Here is a 20,318-nt window from a genome sequence, read left to right as displayed (position 1 = left end):
GAAGTGCTCTCGGACTCCAGCCTCCTAAAAGTAGGCGTAGTAGTAAAGGAGGCAATGCCTATGGCTTGTATAGGTGGATGGTGAGTACCTAGCAGACATGTTGCAAATCGAATCGCATGACCCGATCTAATAGTCAGGTCAGATAGCAGCCCTGTGAACTGCCTTTTACCTGATGACATCCTCCTTTTTTGATTATCTGGCCTGTCTAAGCTGGCTGATCAAAAGTAGAGCCAAGGAGGTATAAATCGGTTCTCGGTGCTCCCGGCTGATGGCCACAGAATACTAACTTGGCAGATGGATCTGGTCGTGCAAATTGATTTGCACCAACTCTAGTTCTCAGTACAATTTATCTCTTATCTGAAATTTGACAACCGAGGGCCATTTCTTATTTCTCCATCACTCTCTATATTAAATAATGTTTCTTAAAAAAAAAAAAAAAAATACTTGTAGAAGGACAGGATTTACCATATCAACATCTTTTACATCCGCCTCTGAATGCTCTTCCTAGTTCCTGTCTAGCACATGGATGAGACATAGCATATTTGTCACCAAAAGTGACTTCAAAATGGTTTCCTAACAACATTTTTGAAGCGATAGGAGAGTGGGCAGAAACATGAAAAAAAAGTTTTCTGATTCCTCTGTCCCAAACTACTGGTAATTTGTATTTAGCTTTTCACAAAAAATGTCTTTTCAAGTTAACAAGTAAAAAAATCAGGATACTGAATATTAGCTGAGTTTCCAGGTTGGAAAAAAAAAGTCAAGTTAAAGTCTACACAGAAATTCAATGGTTATATTTATTTTATCTGGAAGAAAATACTACATTTTATTTACTACATAATATAATATACTTCTTAATATGTTAGAATGACATCTCTCCAAGGTCGTTCATGAAATTACAGAAACTTTACTATTGCCAGAAATCGATTGTACACCTAAAACATATCTCAACTTGTTTGATAGCTTTCTGTTTCCGAAAATCAAAATAATAGCATTTGCTGTTGGGAAACTAGAGACCAAGATAAAAGAAGCAGTAAATATAACACTCCATACATCTTGTGTTGTATTATATAGCACAGTCTGAGCTCCATAGAAATATAGGTAAAGTACAAGAAGAGAAGTCACAGTTCTGGCGGCTGATATATGAGCTGATATCCTTGTATGTCCAAAACCTTCATTGTTTTTCTTCATTTGAGCCATGTGCTTGAGAAGAGATTTGATGATGGCCCCAGCAGTGAAGAGGATGATTGTGAAAGCCATAGCAGATTGTGTCATATATACATAAAACATACAATTGCATTTGCTCCTAAAATCCAGGTTAATAGTTGATATATATGTGACATTATCAGTAGCATGTGAACTTTGTCTGTAAATGTCCCAGTAGGATGGGAGTCCAACGGACCAAGATGTGACAATAGAGAAAATAAGTAGGCAGGGAACAATGACTGGAAGCTTTGATTTCAGCTTGTAGAATATTGTCCCATTGAGATTGATTATCTTCACGTAATAGTAGAAGCACAGAGTAGTGGAGCACCAGAGGCTGGAGAATGCCAAAGAAGTCATAATAACAACCATCGAGTTGACTATCTGGACCTGAACATAAAATTCCACAAAGAGAAAGGAACAGATCTCATTAAAGGCAAAAGATCCTTGGAGTAGTAAGTTCACAAAGCCAATGAAGACAATGATTAAGTCAACAGGGCCCAGTTGATGGGTTTTCAGCCAATCTAAAAACTGTACTGAAATAATAAATAGACTTCCAATCACACCAGTAATAAAGAAAAGGATATGAAACGTTACCGGAATAATGGTGTTGGCATAAAACATGTCGGAACCTTGGCAAAATAATTCTCCGAGCTTAAAAAAATCTGAGAATTGTTGTTTAGTAGTTATTTTTTCATAGTACTGACCACATCATCTTTTATATCAGATTGGTTTGCTGAATTCAATCTCATCTTTCCATTAAATAATTTGGCAAAAGTAATGCTTCATTGTCTTCTTTTTTTGTATGCAGGACAGAAAAGTTGATTTCTGTTGTAGTAGAATCATTGAAAAGTGAAATTCTAATGTGAAGAAGTATTTTTGCTGGAATCTTGAAGCCAATGTAATATCAGTTCAGCGCTCAACCGAGCACAAAGTGGTAGGAAAATTATTTGCAAATATAGAGAATGGACTACGTCTTCTTATTTATACAGGACATATACAAATTCCGAGGCTTTTACTCCATTTCCTATCTAACTAAACTGAAAATAAATTTATTATCTGTGAATTAACCCCTTAGTGACAGAGCCAATTTGGTACTTAATGACCGAGCCACTTTTTACAATTCTGACCACTGTCACTTTATGAGGTTATAACTCTGGAACGCTTTAACAGATCCTGCTGATTCAGAGATTGTTTTTTAGTGACAAATTGTACATCATGTTAGTGATAACATTTCTTCGATATTACTTGCGATTATTTATGAAAAAAACGGAAATATGGCGAAAACTTTTAAAACTTTGCAATTTTCAAATTTTGTATTTTTATGCCCTTAAATCAGAGAGATATGTCACAAAAATAGTTAATAAATAACATTTCCCACATGTCTACTTTACATCAGAACAATTTTGGGAACAAATTTTTTTTTTGTTAGGGAGTTATAAGGGTTAAAAGTTGACCAGCAATTTCTCATTTTTACAACACCACTTTTTTAGGGACCACATCACATTTGAAGTCATTTTGAGGGATCTATATGATAGAAAATAACCAAGTTTGACACCATTCTAAAAACTGCACCCCTGAAGGTGCTCAAAACCACATTCAAGAAGTTTATTAACCCTTTACGTGCTTCACAGGAACTGAAACAATGTGGATTTTTTCCACAAAAATGATCTTTTCACCCCCAAATTTTTACTTTCACAAGGGTAACAGGGGAAATTGGACCCCAAAATGTATTGTGCAATTTATGCTGAGTAGGCTGATACCCCATATTTGGGGGGGACCACTGTTTGGGCGCATGGCAGAGCTCGGAAGGGAAAGAGCGCCATTTTGGAATGCAGACTTTGATAGAATGGTCTGCGGGCGTTATGTTGCATTTGCTGAGCCCCTGATGTACCTAAACAGTAAAAAAAACACAAGTGACCCCATTTTGGAAACTAGACCCTCCAAGGAACTATAACCCTAATCAAAACCCTAAATCCAACATACCCCTAATCCTAGTCTCAACCCTAACCCTAATCCCAATACACCCCTAACCCTAATCCCAAACCTAACCCTAATCCCAAACATAACCATAATGCCAAACCTAACCATCATACCAACCCTAATCCAAACCCTAACCCTAATCCCAACTCCAACCCTAACTTTAGTCGCTACCCTAGCCCTAACTTTAGCCCCAACCCTAGCCCTAACTTTAGCCCCAACCCTAGCCCTAACCCTAACATTAGCCCCGACCCTAGCCCTAACCTTAAATTTAGCCCCGACCCTAACCCTAGCCCTAACTTTAGCCCCAACCCTAACCCTAGCCCTAAGGTTACTTTCACACTTGCGTCGTGTGTTATCCATCACAATCTGTCGTTTTGGACAAAAAACGGATACTGCAAATGTGCCCACAGGATGTGGTTTTGCCAATAGACTTGTATTGCCGACGGATCGCGACGGATGGCCACACGTCGCGTCCGTCGTGCACTGGATCCATTGTGTATTAGCGGACCGTCATCACAAAAAAAGTTTTTTTGTACGTCGTGTCCGCCATTTCCGACCACGCATGCGTGGCCATAACTCCGCCCCCTCCTCCTTAGGACATAGACTGGGCAGCGGATGCGCTGAAAGACTGCATCCGCTGCCCACGTTGTGCACAATTTTCACAACGTGCATCGGTACGTCGGGCCGATGCATTACGACGGTCCCGTACCGACGCAAGAGTGAAAGAAGCCTAAACCTAGCCCTAACCCTAAATTTAGCCCCAACCCTAACATTAACCCCAACCCTAAATTTAGCCCCAACCCTAACCCTAACCTTAAATTTAACCCCAACCCTAACCCTATCCCTAAATTTAGCCCCATCCCTAACCCTAATCCTAAATTTAGCCCCAACCCTAACCCTAACCCTAAATTTATCCCCAACCCTAACCCTAAATTTAGCCCCAACCCTAACCCTAACCCTACATTTAGCCCCAATCCTAACCCTAACTCTAAATTTAGCCCCAACCCTAACCCTAAATTTATCCCCAACCCTAACCCTAACTTTAGCCCCAACCCTAACCCTAAATTTAGCCCCAACTCCTCTAGCTGCTGGCCGGCAGATCATGGCGGGCGCACTGCGCATGCGCCCGCCATTTTCTTACCAGATGAAGAAGCTGGCGGGCAGGAGAGGACGCAGGAGGACCCAGGGACACCGGTATGTATAACAGGGTCCCCGAATCCCCCTATTTCTCTGTCCTCTGATGTGCGTTCACATCAGAGGACAGAGAATTACATCGCTTTTTTTTTTTTTGCAGCCGCCGGTAAACAGTTAATTACCGTCGATGGCAAAACAGGGGTTGGTAAAAAACGATCCCGATCATGTTCTTTGGGGTCTCGGCTACCCCCAGCAGCCGAGACACCATAGACTCTCCGGGTGCCAGCCGGCAGGCGCACTGCGCATGCGCCCGCCATTTTTTGGCCGGAGCAAGATGGCGGCGCCCATCGGGAGCCACGAGGAGCACCGGGGGAGACAGATGAGTATTGAGGGGCTATTGGGGACCCCATTTCTTTGTCCTCTGGTGTGCGATCACATCGGAGGACAGAGAAATTAATTGGGAATTTTTTATTTGTTTTTTTCGATCGCTGGTAAACGGTTAACCCCGAATCATGTTCTCTGGGGTCTCGGCTACACCCGGCAACCAAGACCCCAGAGAAAATCTGACTATGGGGACGCTATTCACTTTTTCCACAGCGCCGTTAATTAAGGGCGCTGTGGTTTAAGTACCCTTAACTGCCGCCGTTAAAAGGCGTATCGGCAGGCGTTAAGGGGTTAATCTCTATCAGTGGATATTGATTTTTTTTATTTATATATATATATATATTTTGTTTTTTTGGGGGGGTTGGGGCCCATTAATGTAAGAAACTGATAACTTTACAGTAATGGTTTACAAGTTTAACCTCATTCAGCTTACACAAAAGTAAGAATTGCTGTACAGCACCTCTTACTTTCGCATCGGGCAAGCAAGTTGCCGCCATTTGTAGAGAGGAACAGTTAGTGAGGCAGCTGTCTGATGTCCAGCCAGTATCTTACATACAGTACAGATCAAAAGTTTGGACACACCTCATTTAAAGATTATTCTGTATTTTCATGACTATGAAAATTGTACATTCACACTGAAGGCATCAAAACTATGAATTAACACATGTGGAATTACCGTATATACTAGAGTATAAGCCGACCCGAGTATAAGCGACCCCCCTAATTTTGCCACAAAAAGCTGGGAAAACTTAATGACTCGAGTATAAGCCTAGGGTGGGAAAGGCAGCAGCTACCGGTAAATGTCAAAAGTAAAAATAGATACCAATAAAAGTAAAATTAATTGAGACATCAGTAGGTTAAGTGTTTTTGAATATCTATATTGAATCAGGAGCCCCATATAATGCTCCATAAAGTTTATGATGGCCCCATAAGATGCTCCATATTAAAATATGCCCCATATAATCCTGCATATAGGTTAATAATGGTCCATATAGAAAAGCCGCGGAGACACCATCACGTGTTTCTCAACGCAAGCAAGGAAACTGGATGCTGGATGCTGCCCTTCCCGTGGTTGTTCCTTCCCAGTGAAAGACCTGGCTATTTATTGCTTGCGTTGAGCAACACGTGATGGTGTCGCCGCAGCTTTTCTACATGCATTTGCATATTTCCCATAAGGGATGGGGGCAGTGTTCTGGATCACTGCATTGAGAAACACGTGATGGTGTCTCCGCGGTGTTGGATGTTTTGATCTCCCCGAGGTCATTCATCCTTTTGTTTATAGTCCAACAACCATTGCGACCCCATCAATCCTGAGCCCTGGGGCCATGGAGTTATTTTTGTGTTTGTAACAGTGCTCAATCAAGTGCACCTCCGTGTCATTGATTTTTAAGGGGAGCTGCTGATCATTGCGCTCAGTTATCTTCAACGGTCCAGAGATATAATTTTCTGCTTGCAATAAGTTGCGATAAGTTCCTCAGCTGTCTCCAACCATAAGTTTCAACATTACTTATATGTTTTGATGTGTCTTATAAGAGTTATAACAAATTTAGAAATTATGGTGGTCCCAGTGGTTAGACCGATCATTTGGGGTCCTACCCCTACGGCTCTGAAGCGCTTTGTGTGAATATAGTAATGGGCCATCAGGCGGATCTCCATGCCACTGATTTCTAATGGGAATCCAGTCAATCAAGAAACAGCTGACCGCAACATCAAGACGCTGAACTCATGAACCCACAAGCTGTCAGCATGAGCCGGCCACTAGATCTCGGTGCTGAACCGAGAAACATCACAATGCAGCTGCGAGTACAGGTCAAACGACGGCCATTTCGCGCTGCTCAAGCGCTTTAACAGGTTTGTCTTCAAACCTGTTGAAGTGCTTGAGCAGCGCGAAACGGCCGTCGTTTGACCTGTACACTCTGCTGTATATGCTCCCCCGAGCCGTGAAGATTTTACTGCAATAAAGTTTTACCTGCACTGAAGATCGATGAGTGCTGTCGTCTCCTTCCTTACTCGTTTGTAATGGGAATTTCGAGTATTATGCTCGGTTATCTCTGGAGGAATAATTACGACTGTGAAACTACGGGTGTGATTTTGCAACAGCCGTAGAGCCACAAATTAGATATATTAAGTAACAGGGCAAATAATGAATTTGTTTAAAATTCCAAATGTTGTATACAATATTTTGACACACTTGACACATAGCATACATTATCTTTCAATGAATGTCTCATAAAGTCTACCTATAAGAAGATCATGCAGGGCTTACAAATAAACTTAAACTCGCCTTCCAATGACCAATATCTCGTGGAAAATGCATAAGTAAACATAAGCACGACAAACAAAAGAAACATTTATTTGTTACAGAAATAACAAGACAAATCGCAAATAAATTATAACTCTATAATGACACATAGAGACAATACGAATGCAGGTTAACATAACTAAAACTCTCTAGTATGTGGTTACAGTGACTTCAGTATTAGCAGCATGAGGTCTCGTACATAAGAGCTTCTTCAGACTGTCTGACAACTGTCGGTTTCCCATTATCAAAATAAGTGAGTTAAATGTTGGAACAGCGGAAACTACAATATAGGAAAAGAAAAATATAAAGTTGCTGTCTTTCTCTACCTCATTAAATAATGAGCTCAGGAACCCATAAAATATTACATACAAAAGAAGCATATAAGTTACTGTTTTAGCTGCTGATAAATGGGAATGAATTCTTGGATTTCCAGAAGTTTCATTGCTTTTCTTCATCCGTATCATGTGCTTACACAAAGAGGTGACAATGGCTCCAGCAGTGAGAAATATTATAGCAAAGGCAATGGCAGCAAACAGCATGTAAATCTGGAACAGACATTTGCATCTGCTTTTAAGATTGAAAGAAAATATTAAAGTTATGTTTCCAGCTGTAAGAACAGTCACAGGCTTAATGTCCATGTCTAGATCCAAGTAGGCTGATACTCCAACCGACCAAGATGCAGAGATAGAAATAATGAGCAGCCAATGAACATATAAAGGAGCCTTTGCCTTGAGCATGTAGACGAAAGACCAATTGAAATTAACAATCTTAATGCAGTAGTAGAAGCAAAGGCAAGTGGAACTCCAAAGACTTGAAAATGCCAATGATGACAGTACGACCATAAAAAGCTTCGCCACCCAGTCTTGCATGTAGAACCTCACAAACATATAGCGCGTGACCCTATCAATTGTAATTGCTGCTTGGCTCACAATACTGATAAGGGCAATGCTGTTGATTATAGTCATGGATGGATTACAATCCCTGGTCTTTATCCAGACTAGAAAATGAACTGTTAGGATGAAAAGATTTCCTGACACTCCAGTCACTAGAAAGAAGATGAAGATACCAACTGTAGGTTCGATAGAAGACATGTTGGATTGATTGCAGTTTGGCTTCTGAATAATATTCCCTCCTTTCTTGAATAAGAATGGCAAAGATTGACCTGTGCACTAGGTTTTCCTACTTAACTATGCATATGCATTTTGCATGGACTGTCATAGTTTGTTCAGCTCTCGGTGATGGCAAAACACAGATAAATTGAGAATTGCCCACAAATAGAATGTTTTTTTTGCCTTTGTAAAAGGAAAGTAAGAAATTAAAACTAGGCAAATGCTGTATAATTGACAGATAAATTCAGTGTTTCCTTCCAGTATATATTGTTTCTTGTACAATGCAATTATTTTACCCACAACCTATTTTTGATCCAGTATTGTAAATGCACATTACCATAGAAAGCTGCACACAACAACATACTACATGGAAATGTCTGCAAAGTAACCAAATCTCCCTTTTTGACATATGCAAAGTATCTGTAGTCCTAATATCTATCTACGTTAACCTCATTTAGTGTGTTTGGGATATCTAATTTTCAAAGTCATACATGTATATCTATGAAAATGACTTTAAATCTCTGTAATCTGTACTTTTTATATATATAAGTATTTCTCAAAAAAATCATTGCAATTACACATGTTTTGTTATACATATGTTTATTATTTTTATTATACATATGTTTATTTCCTTTGTATGTATCGGAACAACACGAAAAAAACAGAGAAAAAAAACCAAATTGGACATACTGTAATTTCACACTGAACCCCTAAAATGGGCAATACAAAACTGTTGGAATCTTTCCAAAATTGTGGGTATCAACTTTGTTTCAAGCATGTGATGCTCATTCAAACTCACCTGTAGCAAATAACAGGTGTGGCCCATATGAAAATCACACCTCAATCTTAAATCTTTGCACTAAGCATTGGGAACAGAAAGAGGACTGTCTGAGGACTTGAGAACCAAAATGTCATGCAGCTGCGGTGCAGTACAGCGCAACCTCCATCAGGGAGAGCTTGATCTTCTGGACCTCCACACCTCCCCCAATTGTTGCACTGCTGTATCAGCCCCTGGACATCCTGAATCCAGCCTAGAAAATTCGCCAAAATGAGGATGAAAACTGTAGTTACAGAAGAATTGAGAGGTGCCTGTGGACTGGTTAATCCGATTGTTAAATGCAAACTCAGCCACGGGCAACGAAGAACACCAATCATCCTGCTGAGACGTAGCAAGACACCTCAAAATCTGTTCAAGAGACTGATTGGTCCTCTCCGTCCTCTCCGTTAGTCTTAGGATGGTAAGCAGAGGAGAAGGTCAAACAAATACCCAATTTTTTACAAAAAGCCCTCCAAAATTTGGACACAAATTGTACCCCTCTATCTGAAACCACATTCAAAGGCACACCATGCAACCGTACAACATGCTCAACAGCTTAGATAATGTTTTAGCATTAGGCAATCCTGCCAGAGGTACAAAATTTGCCTGTTTACTGAATCTGTAAACCACTACCCAGATTACAGTTTTGCCATTAGAACAAGGGATGTCAGTGATAAAATCCATGGACAAATGAGTCCAAGGTCTATCCGTAATTGGCAATGGCACCAATTCCCCGGCCGGCCAGTTATGGGAGCTCTCAGCATGGGCACAGGTATCACAAGCAGACACAAACACAGTGACATCAGAGGTCATGGAGGACCACAAAAGCAGCCTAGCAATGGCTTTCCGTTGGCAGAGATCCCTAGGTGTCCACTGAGAGCAGTATCGTGGAACTCACGGAGAACCCTCAATTGGTACTGTACTGGGACAAAAAGCTTATTGTCAGGCAAAGAGGGAGGAGCAAAAGACTGAGCCTTTCGAATCTCCTGCTCCAATTCAGAGGATACCCTGCAACAACCACCCCATGCTGAAGAATGGAGGAAGGAGGATCGGGGGTGATATCGGATCAAAACTGCAAGATAAGGCATCAGCCTTGACATTTTTGGAACCAGGCAGAAAAGTGATAGAAAAATGAAAACGAGAGAAAAAAAGGAACCACCTAGCCTGTCTAGGAGTTAACCGTTTGGCAGTTTCAATATAAGACGAGTTCTTGTGATCAGTAATCCCCGTGATCCGATGAACCGCCCCCTCCAAAAAATGCTTCCATTCTTCAAAACACAATTTTATGGCCAATTTTATGGCCAATAACTTCAGGTTCCCAACATCATAGTTCCTCTCTGCAGAAGAAAACTTCCGGAAGAAAAAGGCACATGGTCTTAAATTGGTCAAAGTAACGGGTCCCTGAGACAACACCACCCCTACTCCCACCTCTGATGCGTCCACCTCTACAATGAATGGTTCAGATGGATAGGGCTGATCTAATACAGGAGCAGTCATAAAACACTTTTTTAATGTAATAAATGCTTAAATGCCAAGGATGACCAAACTTTGAGATCAGCCCCTTTGCCAGTGAGATCGGTGAGAGGCTTGACAACCTGAGAAAACCCCTTAATGAATTTCTGATAATAATTGGCGAAACCCAGAAAACGCTGCAACCCCTTAAGGTCTCTGGGTTGCACCCAATCAACAATGGCCTGTACCTTTCTGGGATCCATCTGAAACCCATTGGCAGAAAGGATGATCCCCAGAAAAGAAAGCTCCTGGACACAAAACAAACATTTCTCGGGTTTAGCAAACAGAGAATTTCCCCGTAACCTGTGAAGAACAGCACGTAAATGACCAATATGGGATTCCGTGTCAGGCGAGAAAACAAGGATATCATCTAGGTATACAACCATAAAATCAGAAAATACATCATTCATGAAGTTTAGAAACACCGCGGGCGCCTTAGTGAGACCGAAGGGCATGACCAAGTTCTCAAACAGACCCTCGGAGGTGAGAAATGCTGTTTTCCACTCATCCCCCTCCTGAATACTGATAAGGTTATATTCTCCCCTAAGATCCAGTTTGGAAAACCACTTAGCCACAGACTATTGGTTATAGAGATCAGGAATGAGTGGGAGAGGGTAGGTATTTCTCACCGTAATTTTATTTAGTTCTCAGAAATCGAGGCATGGGTGTAAACCACCATCTTTCTTCTTGACAAAAAAAATCCCGCGGCCACAGGTGAGACAAAGGGAAGGATGTGATCTTTGCGTAGACTATCAACAAATGATGGTGTTGGACAGTGGAAATCGCTACAGCACAAGCAGTTTCGGGGCTTAATCTTCCCTCCCTAACTATATCCCTTCTTCTGATGAAGCTGCAGCAACCTCTCCCTATGCTACGATCAGCAGAAGTAAGATGGCGGTCGGCGTGCACGCACCTTTATAGCCCCTGTGATGCCGCAGAAAGCAAGCCAATCACTGTCATGCCTTTCTCTAAGATGGTGGGGACCGAGACCTATGTCATCACGCTGCCCACACTCTGCGTCCTCCTTCATTGGCTGAAAAATGGCGCTGAAAGCATCATATGAAATGCGACTTTGGCACAAAGATCGCCGACCTCATGGCCGATCCCACACTAGGATCAAGTCGGGTTTCATGAAACCCGACTTTGCCGAAAGTCGGCGATTTTTGAATTTGTCCGATCCATTTATCTCAATCCTATTCTTAGCCACATGATCAAGTTAGGGATAATTGACAAAGCAACAGAGAGAAAGAGAAAGAAGAAGTGTCCAACAATAGACGATGGACTGGAGTAAGATTTCTGACATAAGGCATGCTACATTTGATAATGAATTAGAGGGTCGGGCATTCATATGCCATGGTCCCACAACAACACCATCCATTTTGTTGGAAGTGGTCAAAACTGTGATGAAAACCCCATAAATTGACTTTTCAAACTGTTTAAGGCTAGGTTCACATTAGCATTTCTGTGTGCTGCGTATCATCTGCATACACAAATGCATGCCAAAACGCATGCAAATGCATGTTTATGCAGCATTTTTTTATCCGCATCAGCTTACGCATGATGGCAAAAAAAAGCTGCGTGTGCAAGCATTTGTATGCATTTTTGCCTGCGTTTGCACTGTTTATGCGCATGCGTGTGATATTTCCAGGAGGGTGTGTCTCAATCAGTTCCTGGACATGCGCAGTCCGAAGTACGCAAGCGCATCGAATGCATGTCCTTGCGTACCCATGCATTCCCATAGACAGTAATGCTTTTCTTGACACACTCATCCGCATGCGCATGCCGTGCAGATTTGACGGATTTTTGATGCCTCCAAAAATGCAACATGTTGCGTTTGCCGCGCTGAGCCATACAACGTGAAACGACGCATGCGTACGCAAAAGCAACACATGTCCATGTGTACACTATGTTAAATATATGCATGCATGATGCATGCAGATCTATGTGGATCAAACGCTGCGCGCACAGACGCAAATGTGAAACCTGCCTTACACCAGAAGACTGGCAGAAGCACTTTGATGAATCAGCTCCATGGTGCCTAAATGTGTGCCTGAACAACCACAAATTTTTCTCTGCTTGCGGAGCCTGTAATGGAATTGTGCTCCATCAATGTACACAAAAAATTCCCACACAGGACATGTCCACACATAGTCACCAACAGCAACGCTCGCAGCATTTATGCCACCGCAGTTCTGAAAGCTTTTGAGCCTTCTCCAGCAGGCACTGTGGCATCACTGGCTCCTGAGCTGACAATTGTAGAAGCAGATTTACCTATGGAAGATTTTCATCATATTACAAGTCTTCTGCTCTTTATCGCCAACACCATCACCACCACCTTCCTCCTCTGATGACATCATTACTTTCTCATTGCGCTCTACAGGTTCCAAGGTCCTGTCTAACACACAATCATCATCATTAGCATCATTCCTGCTTTTTTCTCAGTCTGTGAAATCTGTGCCCCCTTCATGATTCACACCTCTAAATTAGCCTTGAGTGCCACTATCACAACAGCTGCTAGTTCCCCTAACTCTACCACCACTATGGCTACGAGTGCCACTACCATCATCACAACCATGGCTGCAAATGCTACTACTTTGATGGCCCCCTGAAGAAGCCAATACGAAACGCGCGTTGGGTCTGTCTGCGTGGTGTCTCTCCGGGTAATCATAGGTAAGAGCAATTCATGACTTATGGATATTTGTGGTATTAGGTGCACTTTATTGTAACTGAGTACTCTACAGATCCCACATTATGGGCAAAACGTGGTCAAATCTTCGCCTCTGCACTATTGCACTTATGCTGTTGATTCCAGGTATACAATAAGCACTAGCACTATTGAAATTATGTATATACTTCTCATGACTGCTCCTCCCACCTCTCTATGTGATACAGATTGAGAGACCCATGTTTTTCTGTCCATCCCTCTCTATATGATCACCTTGTCTTGATACATTTTTTATCTATGTTTATGTGCCTTTATATTTAAATAAAGTTTTTAATACGTGTTTGCACAAAAATAATTGGACTTTTTACTCCATGTCCCTTTGTATTTAAGTGCCACTACTATCAAAACTAACACAGCTGTGCATCTCAAACCTTTACCTGGTCCTCTGCCTCATCACAGTCCAAACACTGACTATTCTCATCCATTTCATCAATAAGAACACTACTGTCTTAAGAAATATCTCTTTAAGCAACTGGAGTGTAACTGTTTCTTAGGAGAATAGAAGACACTTCACTAGGGGTCAGGTTAGACATAGATGCAACAGAAAACTTGCTATGGAAATTAACTGTTCTGATGGCGGTAGAGGAAGATGAACGCTGGCTCAAAATCAAAATGTCACTATCAGAGGTAAAATCATCCTGCTGTGACTGAGAAGATGAGTGAGCCATTAAGTTCACAATGTCTTCTGCTTCCTCCACAAAAATATGCCTACCAATAACAATGAACAACAGCACCCTGCGTCTTCTACTACTGGCCAGACCACTGGTGCCTTGAGTACTGCTGCTGCTTGTGCTTGCTATACCTCACAACATCTAGTTAATTGCAATGTTTAAATTCTAGATTAGTGCAGAAAATACAAACCGCAATATTGGGAGCGGAAGTCACAGACATTGTACAGGTACAATAAAATTAGCGCTATGCTTAATTGTCATTTTACTTAATTTCCTTTCAGATATACAAAGCAGAGAAATTAAGTTATATACACAGTGTGATTGTGAATTCCAGCACTGAGAGCAGCAGCCATCTATCCATGTCTGACTGTTCCTGCTAACAGTGTCAAAACACTGGTGGTGGTTCTGGTACTGATGATGGTTCTGGTTCTGTATTTTTGAACTGATGACGATTCTGATCCTGTACAGATGTAGCAATCCATAACTTGTCTGATAACGTGCTATATGGCTATGATAATAAAGTATTCTAGTATTCTATTTTGGTTTTTGTGCTACATGCTGTATAATTTCATAGTAGACAATGATTTGACCTATATACTGCAATACCTTAGTATTGCAGTATATAATACAAGAACATTCAAGTTCTATACATATGTAGCAAAAAAACAAGGTAAAAATATATATATTTTTAACAATATATAAAAAAGATCAACTTACTCCCCCCTCATCTACCGCGTTAAAAATAAAGAAATGTTAAAAATATTTGATATCGCCACTTGTTATCGTCACAAAAAAAGTTCAAGCTATCAATATTATCAAAATGTAAAATTAATTAACTTGTATATTTTAGAATGTGATCAAAATATTGTTATTTATCCAAAATTGTTATCAGCTCACTAAAAAAAGTGTCCTCATGGACGAAAAAGGTTACGGGACTCAAAAACTGGCATTATAAACCAAATATTTTTTTTTTTACAATTTATAGCTATGAAAGTTTGGCATGATTGTAATCCCACTATTTCAGAGAATTGTGTTCTCACAGGCCATTTTTTCTATTCAATAATGCTAACCTCCCCCAAAATTTCTGAATTGAGTTTATTCACTGAGATGTAAATTGCACCCCAGAGAGGGGCACGTTTTCATTTGTAGCCTCAGGCATCAGGAAAGCTAGAATTGGCCTTGACAACAAGTATAATTTTACAAAAGCCGGAGAACCACAGGTTAGGGCAATTGAGTCACATGACAATCGAGGAATTTGTTTTAAATGCGAAGCTATTAGGTTACCACACATTTATACTGTATGTATGGATGCATCCTGTTCATAGAGTTTACCTATAAAAACTACACTGCCCTTATATTGACGAATCGCCAGATAGAATAATACATAAGCAAATAATTTTACTACAGGCAAAATAAACATTTATTTTTTACAGCAACAAAATTTTCAGAAGACAAAACATAAATAAATTACAGTTCTTATAATGAAAGATGGAGACAATAATTAGGTAAGTTAACTAAGATATTCATAACTAAAACCCTCTAGTGTGTGGTTACAGTGACTTCAGTATTAGCAGCATGAGGTCTCATACATAAGAGCTTCTTCAGGCTGTCTGACAACTTCCGGTTTCCCATTATCAAAATAATTGAGTTAAATGTTGGAAAACCCGAAACAACAATATAAGAAATGAGAAATATAAAGTTGCCAGCATTCTCCACTTCATTAAATAATGAGCTCAGGAACCCATAGAATATCAAATACAATAGAAGAAGAGAAGTTACTGTTTTAGTCGCTGATAAATGAGAATGAATTCTTGAATTTCCAGAAGCTTCATTGTTTTTCTTCATCCGTATCATGTGCTTACACAAAGAGGTGACAATGGCTCCAGCAGTGAGAAATATTATACCAAAAGCAAAGGCAGCAAACAGCATGTAAATATGAAATATACATTTGCATCTGCTTCTAAGACTGTAAGAAAATATTAAAGTTATATTTCCAGCTGTAAGAACTGTCACAGGCTTAATGTCCATGTATAGATCCAAGTAGGCTGATACTCCAACTGACCAAGATGCCGCAATAGAAATAACGAGTAGCCATGGCACAATAACAGGAGCTTTGGCTTTGACCTTGTAGAAGAAAGATCCATTAAAATTGGCAATCTTAATGCAATAGTAAAAACACAAACAGGTGGAACTCCAAAGACTTGAGAACGCCAATGACGACAGTATGACAACCAAAGGCTTCACCACCGAGTCTTTTATGTAGAACATCACAAACATGAAGAATGTGATCCTATCAAATGTAATTGCTCCTTGAAAGATGATATTGATTAGGGAAATGCTGTTGATTATAAGTATGGATGGGTTAAAATCAAAGGTTTTTAACCAGTCTAGGAAATGAACTGTTAGGATAAAAAGATTTCCTGATATGCCAGTCACTAGAAAGAAGATGTAGATACCAACATCTGAAAAAGGCCCAATAAAAGACATGTTGGATTGAATGTAATTTTGCTTCTGAATAATGTTCCCTCCTTTCTTGTATAAGAATGGCAAACATTGACCTGTGCGCTAGGCACTCCTACTTTAACTATGCATATGAAGTTTGCATGGACTGTTTGTCATTGTTTGTGGGAAAATGCCATAAAATTGTAGAGAATTGCCAATATTTCAAATGTTCCTTTGCCATTTTATAATGTGAGAAATACAATCAAGGCAAATACTGTATTCTTGACAGATTTATGGAGTTTATTCATCATGTATTTATTGTTTTTGTGGTTTCTAATAATAGGAAATTATTTTACCCACAATTTATTTTGGATCCAGCCTTGCATATACACATTACCATAGAAAGCTGCACACCACAACATAGCACATGGAAATGTTTGCAAATAACCAATATTCCCATTCTGACATTTACAAAGTATGTGGATTTATATTATCTGTGTTAACCACACATAGCGTGAATGTAGCTTCTCCTGGATTTTGTGAAGAAATAGAATATTAGGGTATGTGTCCACCTTCAGGATTACATCCGGATTCGCTGCGGATTGAACGCCTGCATTGCAGGCAGAGGTTGCCATAATGTTCAACTATTGACACGTCACTCCTCTTAAACTTCGATGCCTGAAACAGGGGTTACCACACCCATATCATATTTATAAAAAATGTAACGGCACTCAATATGTACATGCTTGAAAAATAACTCTTTTATTGAATATGCAAAATCCAGAATATCACTGTTGTAACGTTTCGGTCAAAACCTTGACCTTCGTCAGACAGAAAAATGCCAAACGCGCTTAAATGTGTGCACTCTCCTGTGAGTCCCTAGGAGTAGGGGAGGACCTTTAGAAATTCAGTGATTGGATGCGGGACCATGCGCTGCACATGTGCTGGAGTGTCCGGAGAAGAAAGGTTGCCATAATGGCACTAGAGGGGGAGGCAAAAGAATCAGTGATGTTGAGACCTCCCTGACAGCATGACACATTTGACAAGGTCCTACAACAGTATATTGGAGGAGACGTATGGAGACCCCACAGATGTAGGGGAACTGACGGAAGGGGAGGCAGTGAATCAGTATATGAACCTGTTACAAGAAATCTACACAGCGGTAACCAGAAAAGGAGGGGTGAGAATAGGCCCCATTGACTTGGTGCTCCATGATCAGTTGGTGACTGGACTGAGAAATGCCCTAGTAAAACAGTCCCTGGGAGAGTGCTTGAGAGTGAACTCAAATATGACATTTGCAGAGGTGGGAGGTGAAGCACGGGCGCAAGAGCAGAAACAGGGGGTGACAGTACCTGTGTCAAAGGTTCTGAGTGGAGAGGCGGCCGTGAGCTCGGTTACTGAACCAGGCTGGGCCAAAGACCTGCACAGAGAAATCTTAGCCATAAGGGAAGATTTGACCGAGACTAAGAAGAAAGTAACGTCCTTGAGTGTCCCAGGAGTGTCGGACCTCTCCCGCTGCCCGAACGGTGATCCGGTTTAATTAGAGGCGCAGCCGAACGCTAAATACCGGTGGAGGAGCTCCTGAATATCTGGGGAACGGAGGGAGCCAGCCGTACTGTGCAGAAGCCGCAGGATGACACGCAAGAGGCAGAAAGAACTCGGGGTGGCGGGCAGCACGCGCTCCCAAGATGGCGCCGACAGTGCCGTGGGAGAGGCGGCAAAGGCAAGCGCTGCCTATCAGAAGCGGCTGGATGTGATCGCCAGGCTGGAGCAGTTTGCCAGGACAGAGGATGCAGGACGGCTGATGCAGGGAGCTGGCGGAGCGGTGATAGGAGAAGCGGTGGACTCAGGGGAGCAGGTGGGTGAGCAGGCTGGGGCACAGATAGAGGAGATGGTGAGTGGATCCCCCATAACACCCATCACTATACCAGCTATGGGGAATGCCCCACTGACTGAGGTAGATGAGCTGACCCCGGGATGTGCTGTACAGATGGAGACTGTGTGTGCTGATGGGGCTGGGGAGCCGACCCTGAAGGATATATTTTCCGCAGTGCTATTCTGCAAGACTGCATTGACAACCCTAACTGTCCAGGTGGATAGCCTGAAGGGGGAGGTTGCCTCTTTTCGCTCAGCTATGCATAAAATGGAGGGGAGAGTTGAACTGTTAGAGGAACGTGTGGGAGGTGCGGAAGATCAGATTGCTGAACTGGCAAAAAGAGAGAAAAAATACGTTCAGCGCATTGCGGAGTTGGAGCTTAAAACTGACGACCTGGAGAACCGCTCACGTAGAAATAACTTGAGAATTATTGGTGTGCCTGAAAAGGCAGAAGGAAACAACCCCACTGAGTTCATTGAGACATGGCTGAAAACTAAGGTGGGAGGAGATAGTCTCACTAAACTATTTGCAGTGGAAAGAGCACACCGGGTGCCATCCAGACCTTTGCCCCCTGGATCCCCTCCAAGGACCTTTATGGCTAAAATCCTAAATTATAAGGACCGAGATATTCTGCTGAGAAAGGCCAGGAATATGGAGGAATTAACCATCGATGGCAATCGAGTATCTATTTATCCTGACTACTCCACAATTGTGCAGAGGCTTAGGATGAAGTTCGGAGAGGCTAAAAGACGTTTGCGTGAACTGGGCCTGGCCTATTCTATGCTGTATCCAGCTAAACTGCGAGTGGTGGCTATGGACAAGGTCCACTTTTTTCAAAATCCTGAGGAAGTGTCACACTGGTTGGATCTGAACACGAAACGTATTGGAGCTGAAAAGAACCGCTGAGGAGGACCTGGAGTGATTCTCTGACTAAAGTGTTAATTTAGTAGAGTTAATTGAGTTATGGTTCATTGTGACAAAATATTGAAGAAAGTTGTTATGAAAGCTTTATGCGCTATGGTTGTGTTCGGCGGCGCAACCGTCTATACATTATGTTTCAGATGGGGGGGGGAACGATTGATGGATAGCGGGAAATTTATTGTGGATTAGTGTCAGCTTTTGAGTCACTGTTAGGAGTGTGATAGCACGTTCCCCATTCTCATAAAGAGAGGGAGTAGGAGTTTTGCGGGGAAGGAGGTTAGTGAGGGAGGGAGAGGTAAGGTTTGAGTTAATTTGTAATAATGAGGGATTGGGGGGAGGTCTGGGGCGGGTGGGTTCAGTTCAGGGGGGGGAAGAAGATCAAAGGATGGGAGAAGAACATTTTCATTGTTTGGTATTATGATGGAAGGTAAAGTTAAAGTTTTGAGCTGGAACATTAGAGGTCTATCAAACAATACAAAGCGTATGGCGATTTTGCAATATATTTTAAAACAGAAACCCTCACTAGTATGCCTTCAGGAAACCCATTTAATAAAAGAAAAAGTGGATATATTGCATAAAATGAGACAGCGTTTGGCAGTTATTTGAAAGAAGTGGCATGGAGGGATCTATGGAGAGTCCGTAACATTGACACATACTGTTTTTCTTGTTATTCCGCGACATATGGCTCGTTATCTCGTATTGATCTGGCTCTGGGTAATGAAGGAATGGACGGGATGGTGTCGGAGGTGGAATATATGACTAGGGTAATCTCGGACCATAGTCCGATAGTAGTAACACTGCAAATTGAAGGCCCGGGGGAGATAGCTAAACGGGGGTGGAAAGTTAACCCCTTCTGGTTGCAAATTCTTGATATGGGAAAGATAGGGGAGGAGCTAAAAGAGTTTTTCAAAATTAATAATGGCAGCGCAGCAAAGCAAGTGGTGTGGGATACAATGAAGGCATATCTGAGAGGGATATTAATTAAAGAGATATCTAGGCACAAAACACGAACAAAGGAATCTGACAAAGCAATAATGGAAGAATTAAGGGTAGCGGAGGCCGCACTGAACGATCTGCGCTCACAAGACACCATAAAGCGTATGAAGATGGCGCAGGAGGAGGTAAATAAGTTACACTTACGCAGAGCAGAAAGGACGAGAAATTTTCAAAGAGAGGCATTTTATGCGGAAGGAGAGAAGGTGGGTCACCTGCTGTCGGTGGTGGCATCTGCGCAGAGGGAAT

General features: G+C 41.6%; 3 protein-coding genes across 3 annotated transcripts; all 3 read right to left on the bottom strand.

Annotated features, from left to right (window-relative positions):
* Nucleotides 1-885: 885 nt before the first annotated feature.
* On the bottom strand, nt 886-1,824 carry LOC138666822 (taste receptor type 2 member 40-like). Its single transcript, XM_069754998.1, has one exon. It carries the CDS (start codon nt 1,822-1,824, stop codon nt 886-888), a length of 939 nt encoding a protein of 312 aa, XP_069611099.1.
* Nucleotides 1,825-7,152: 5,328 nt separating this feature from the next.
* Nucleotides 7,153-8,094, bottom strand: LOC138666821 (taste receptor type 2 member 2-like). Its single transcript, XM_069754997.1, has one exon. The coding sequence runs from the start codon at nt 8,092-8,094 to the stop codon at nt 7,153-7,155; it is 942 nt and encodes a 313-aa protein (XP_069611098.1).
* A 7,282-nt stretch (nt 8,095-15,376) lies between these two features.
* LOC138666820 (taste receptor type 2 member 2-like) lies at nt 15,377-16,324 on the bottom strand. The gene has a single exon (XM_069754996.1). It carries the CDS (start codon nt 16,322-16,324, stop codon nt 15,377-15,379), a length of 948 nt encoding a protein of 315 aa, XP_069611097.1.
* Between the last annotated feature and the right edge of the window lie 3,994 nt (nt 16,325-20,318).

Source organism: Ranitomeya imitator, chromosome 2, assembly GCF_032444005.1.
Source record: "Ranitomeya imitator isolate aRanImi1 chromosome 2, aRanImi1.pri, whole genome shotgun sequence".
Taxonomy (NCBI): domain Eukaryota; kingdom Metazoa; phylum Chordata; class Amphibia; order Anura; family Dendrobatidae; genus Ranitomeya; species Ranitomeya imitator.
The sequence above is the reverse complement of the archived record's forward strand: the minus strand, read 5'-3'. Positions and strand labels throughout refer to the sequence as shown.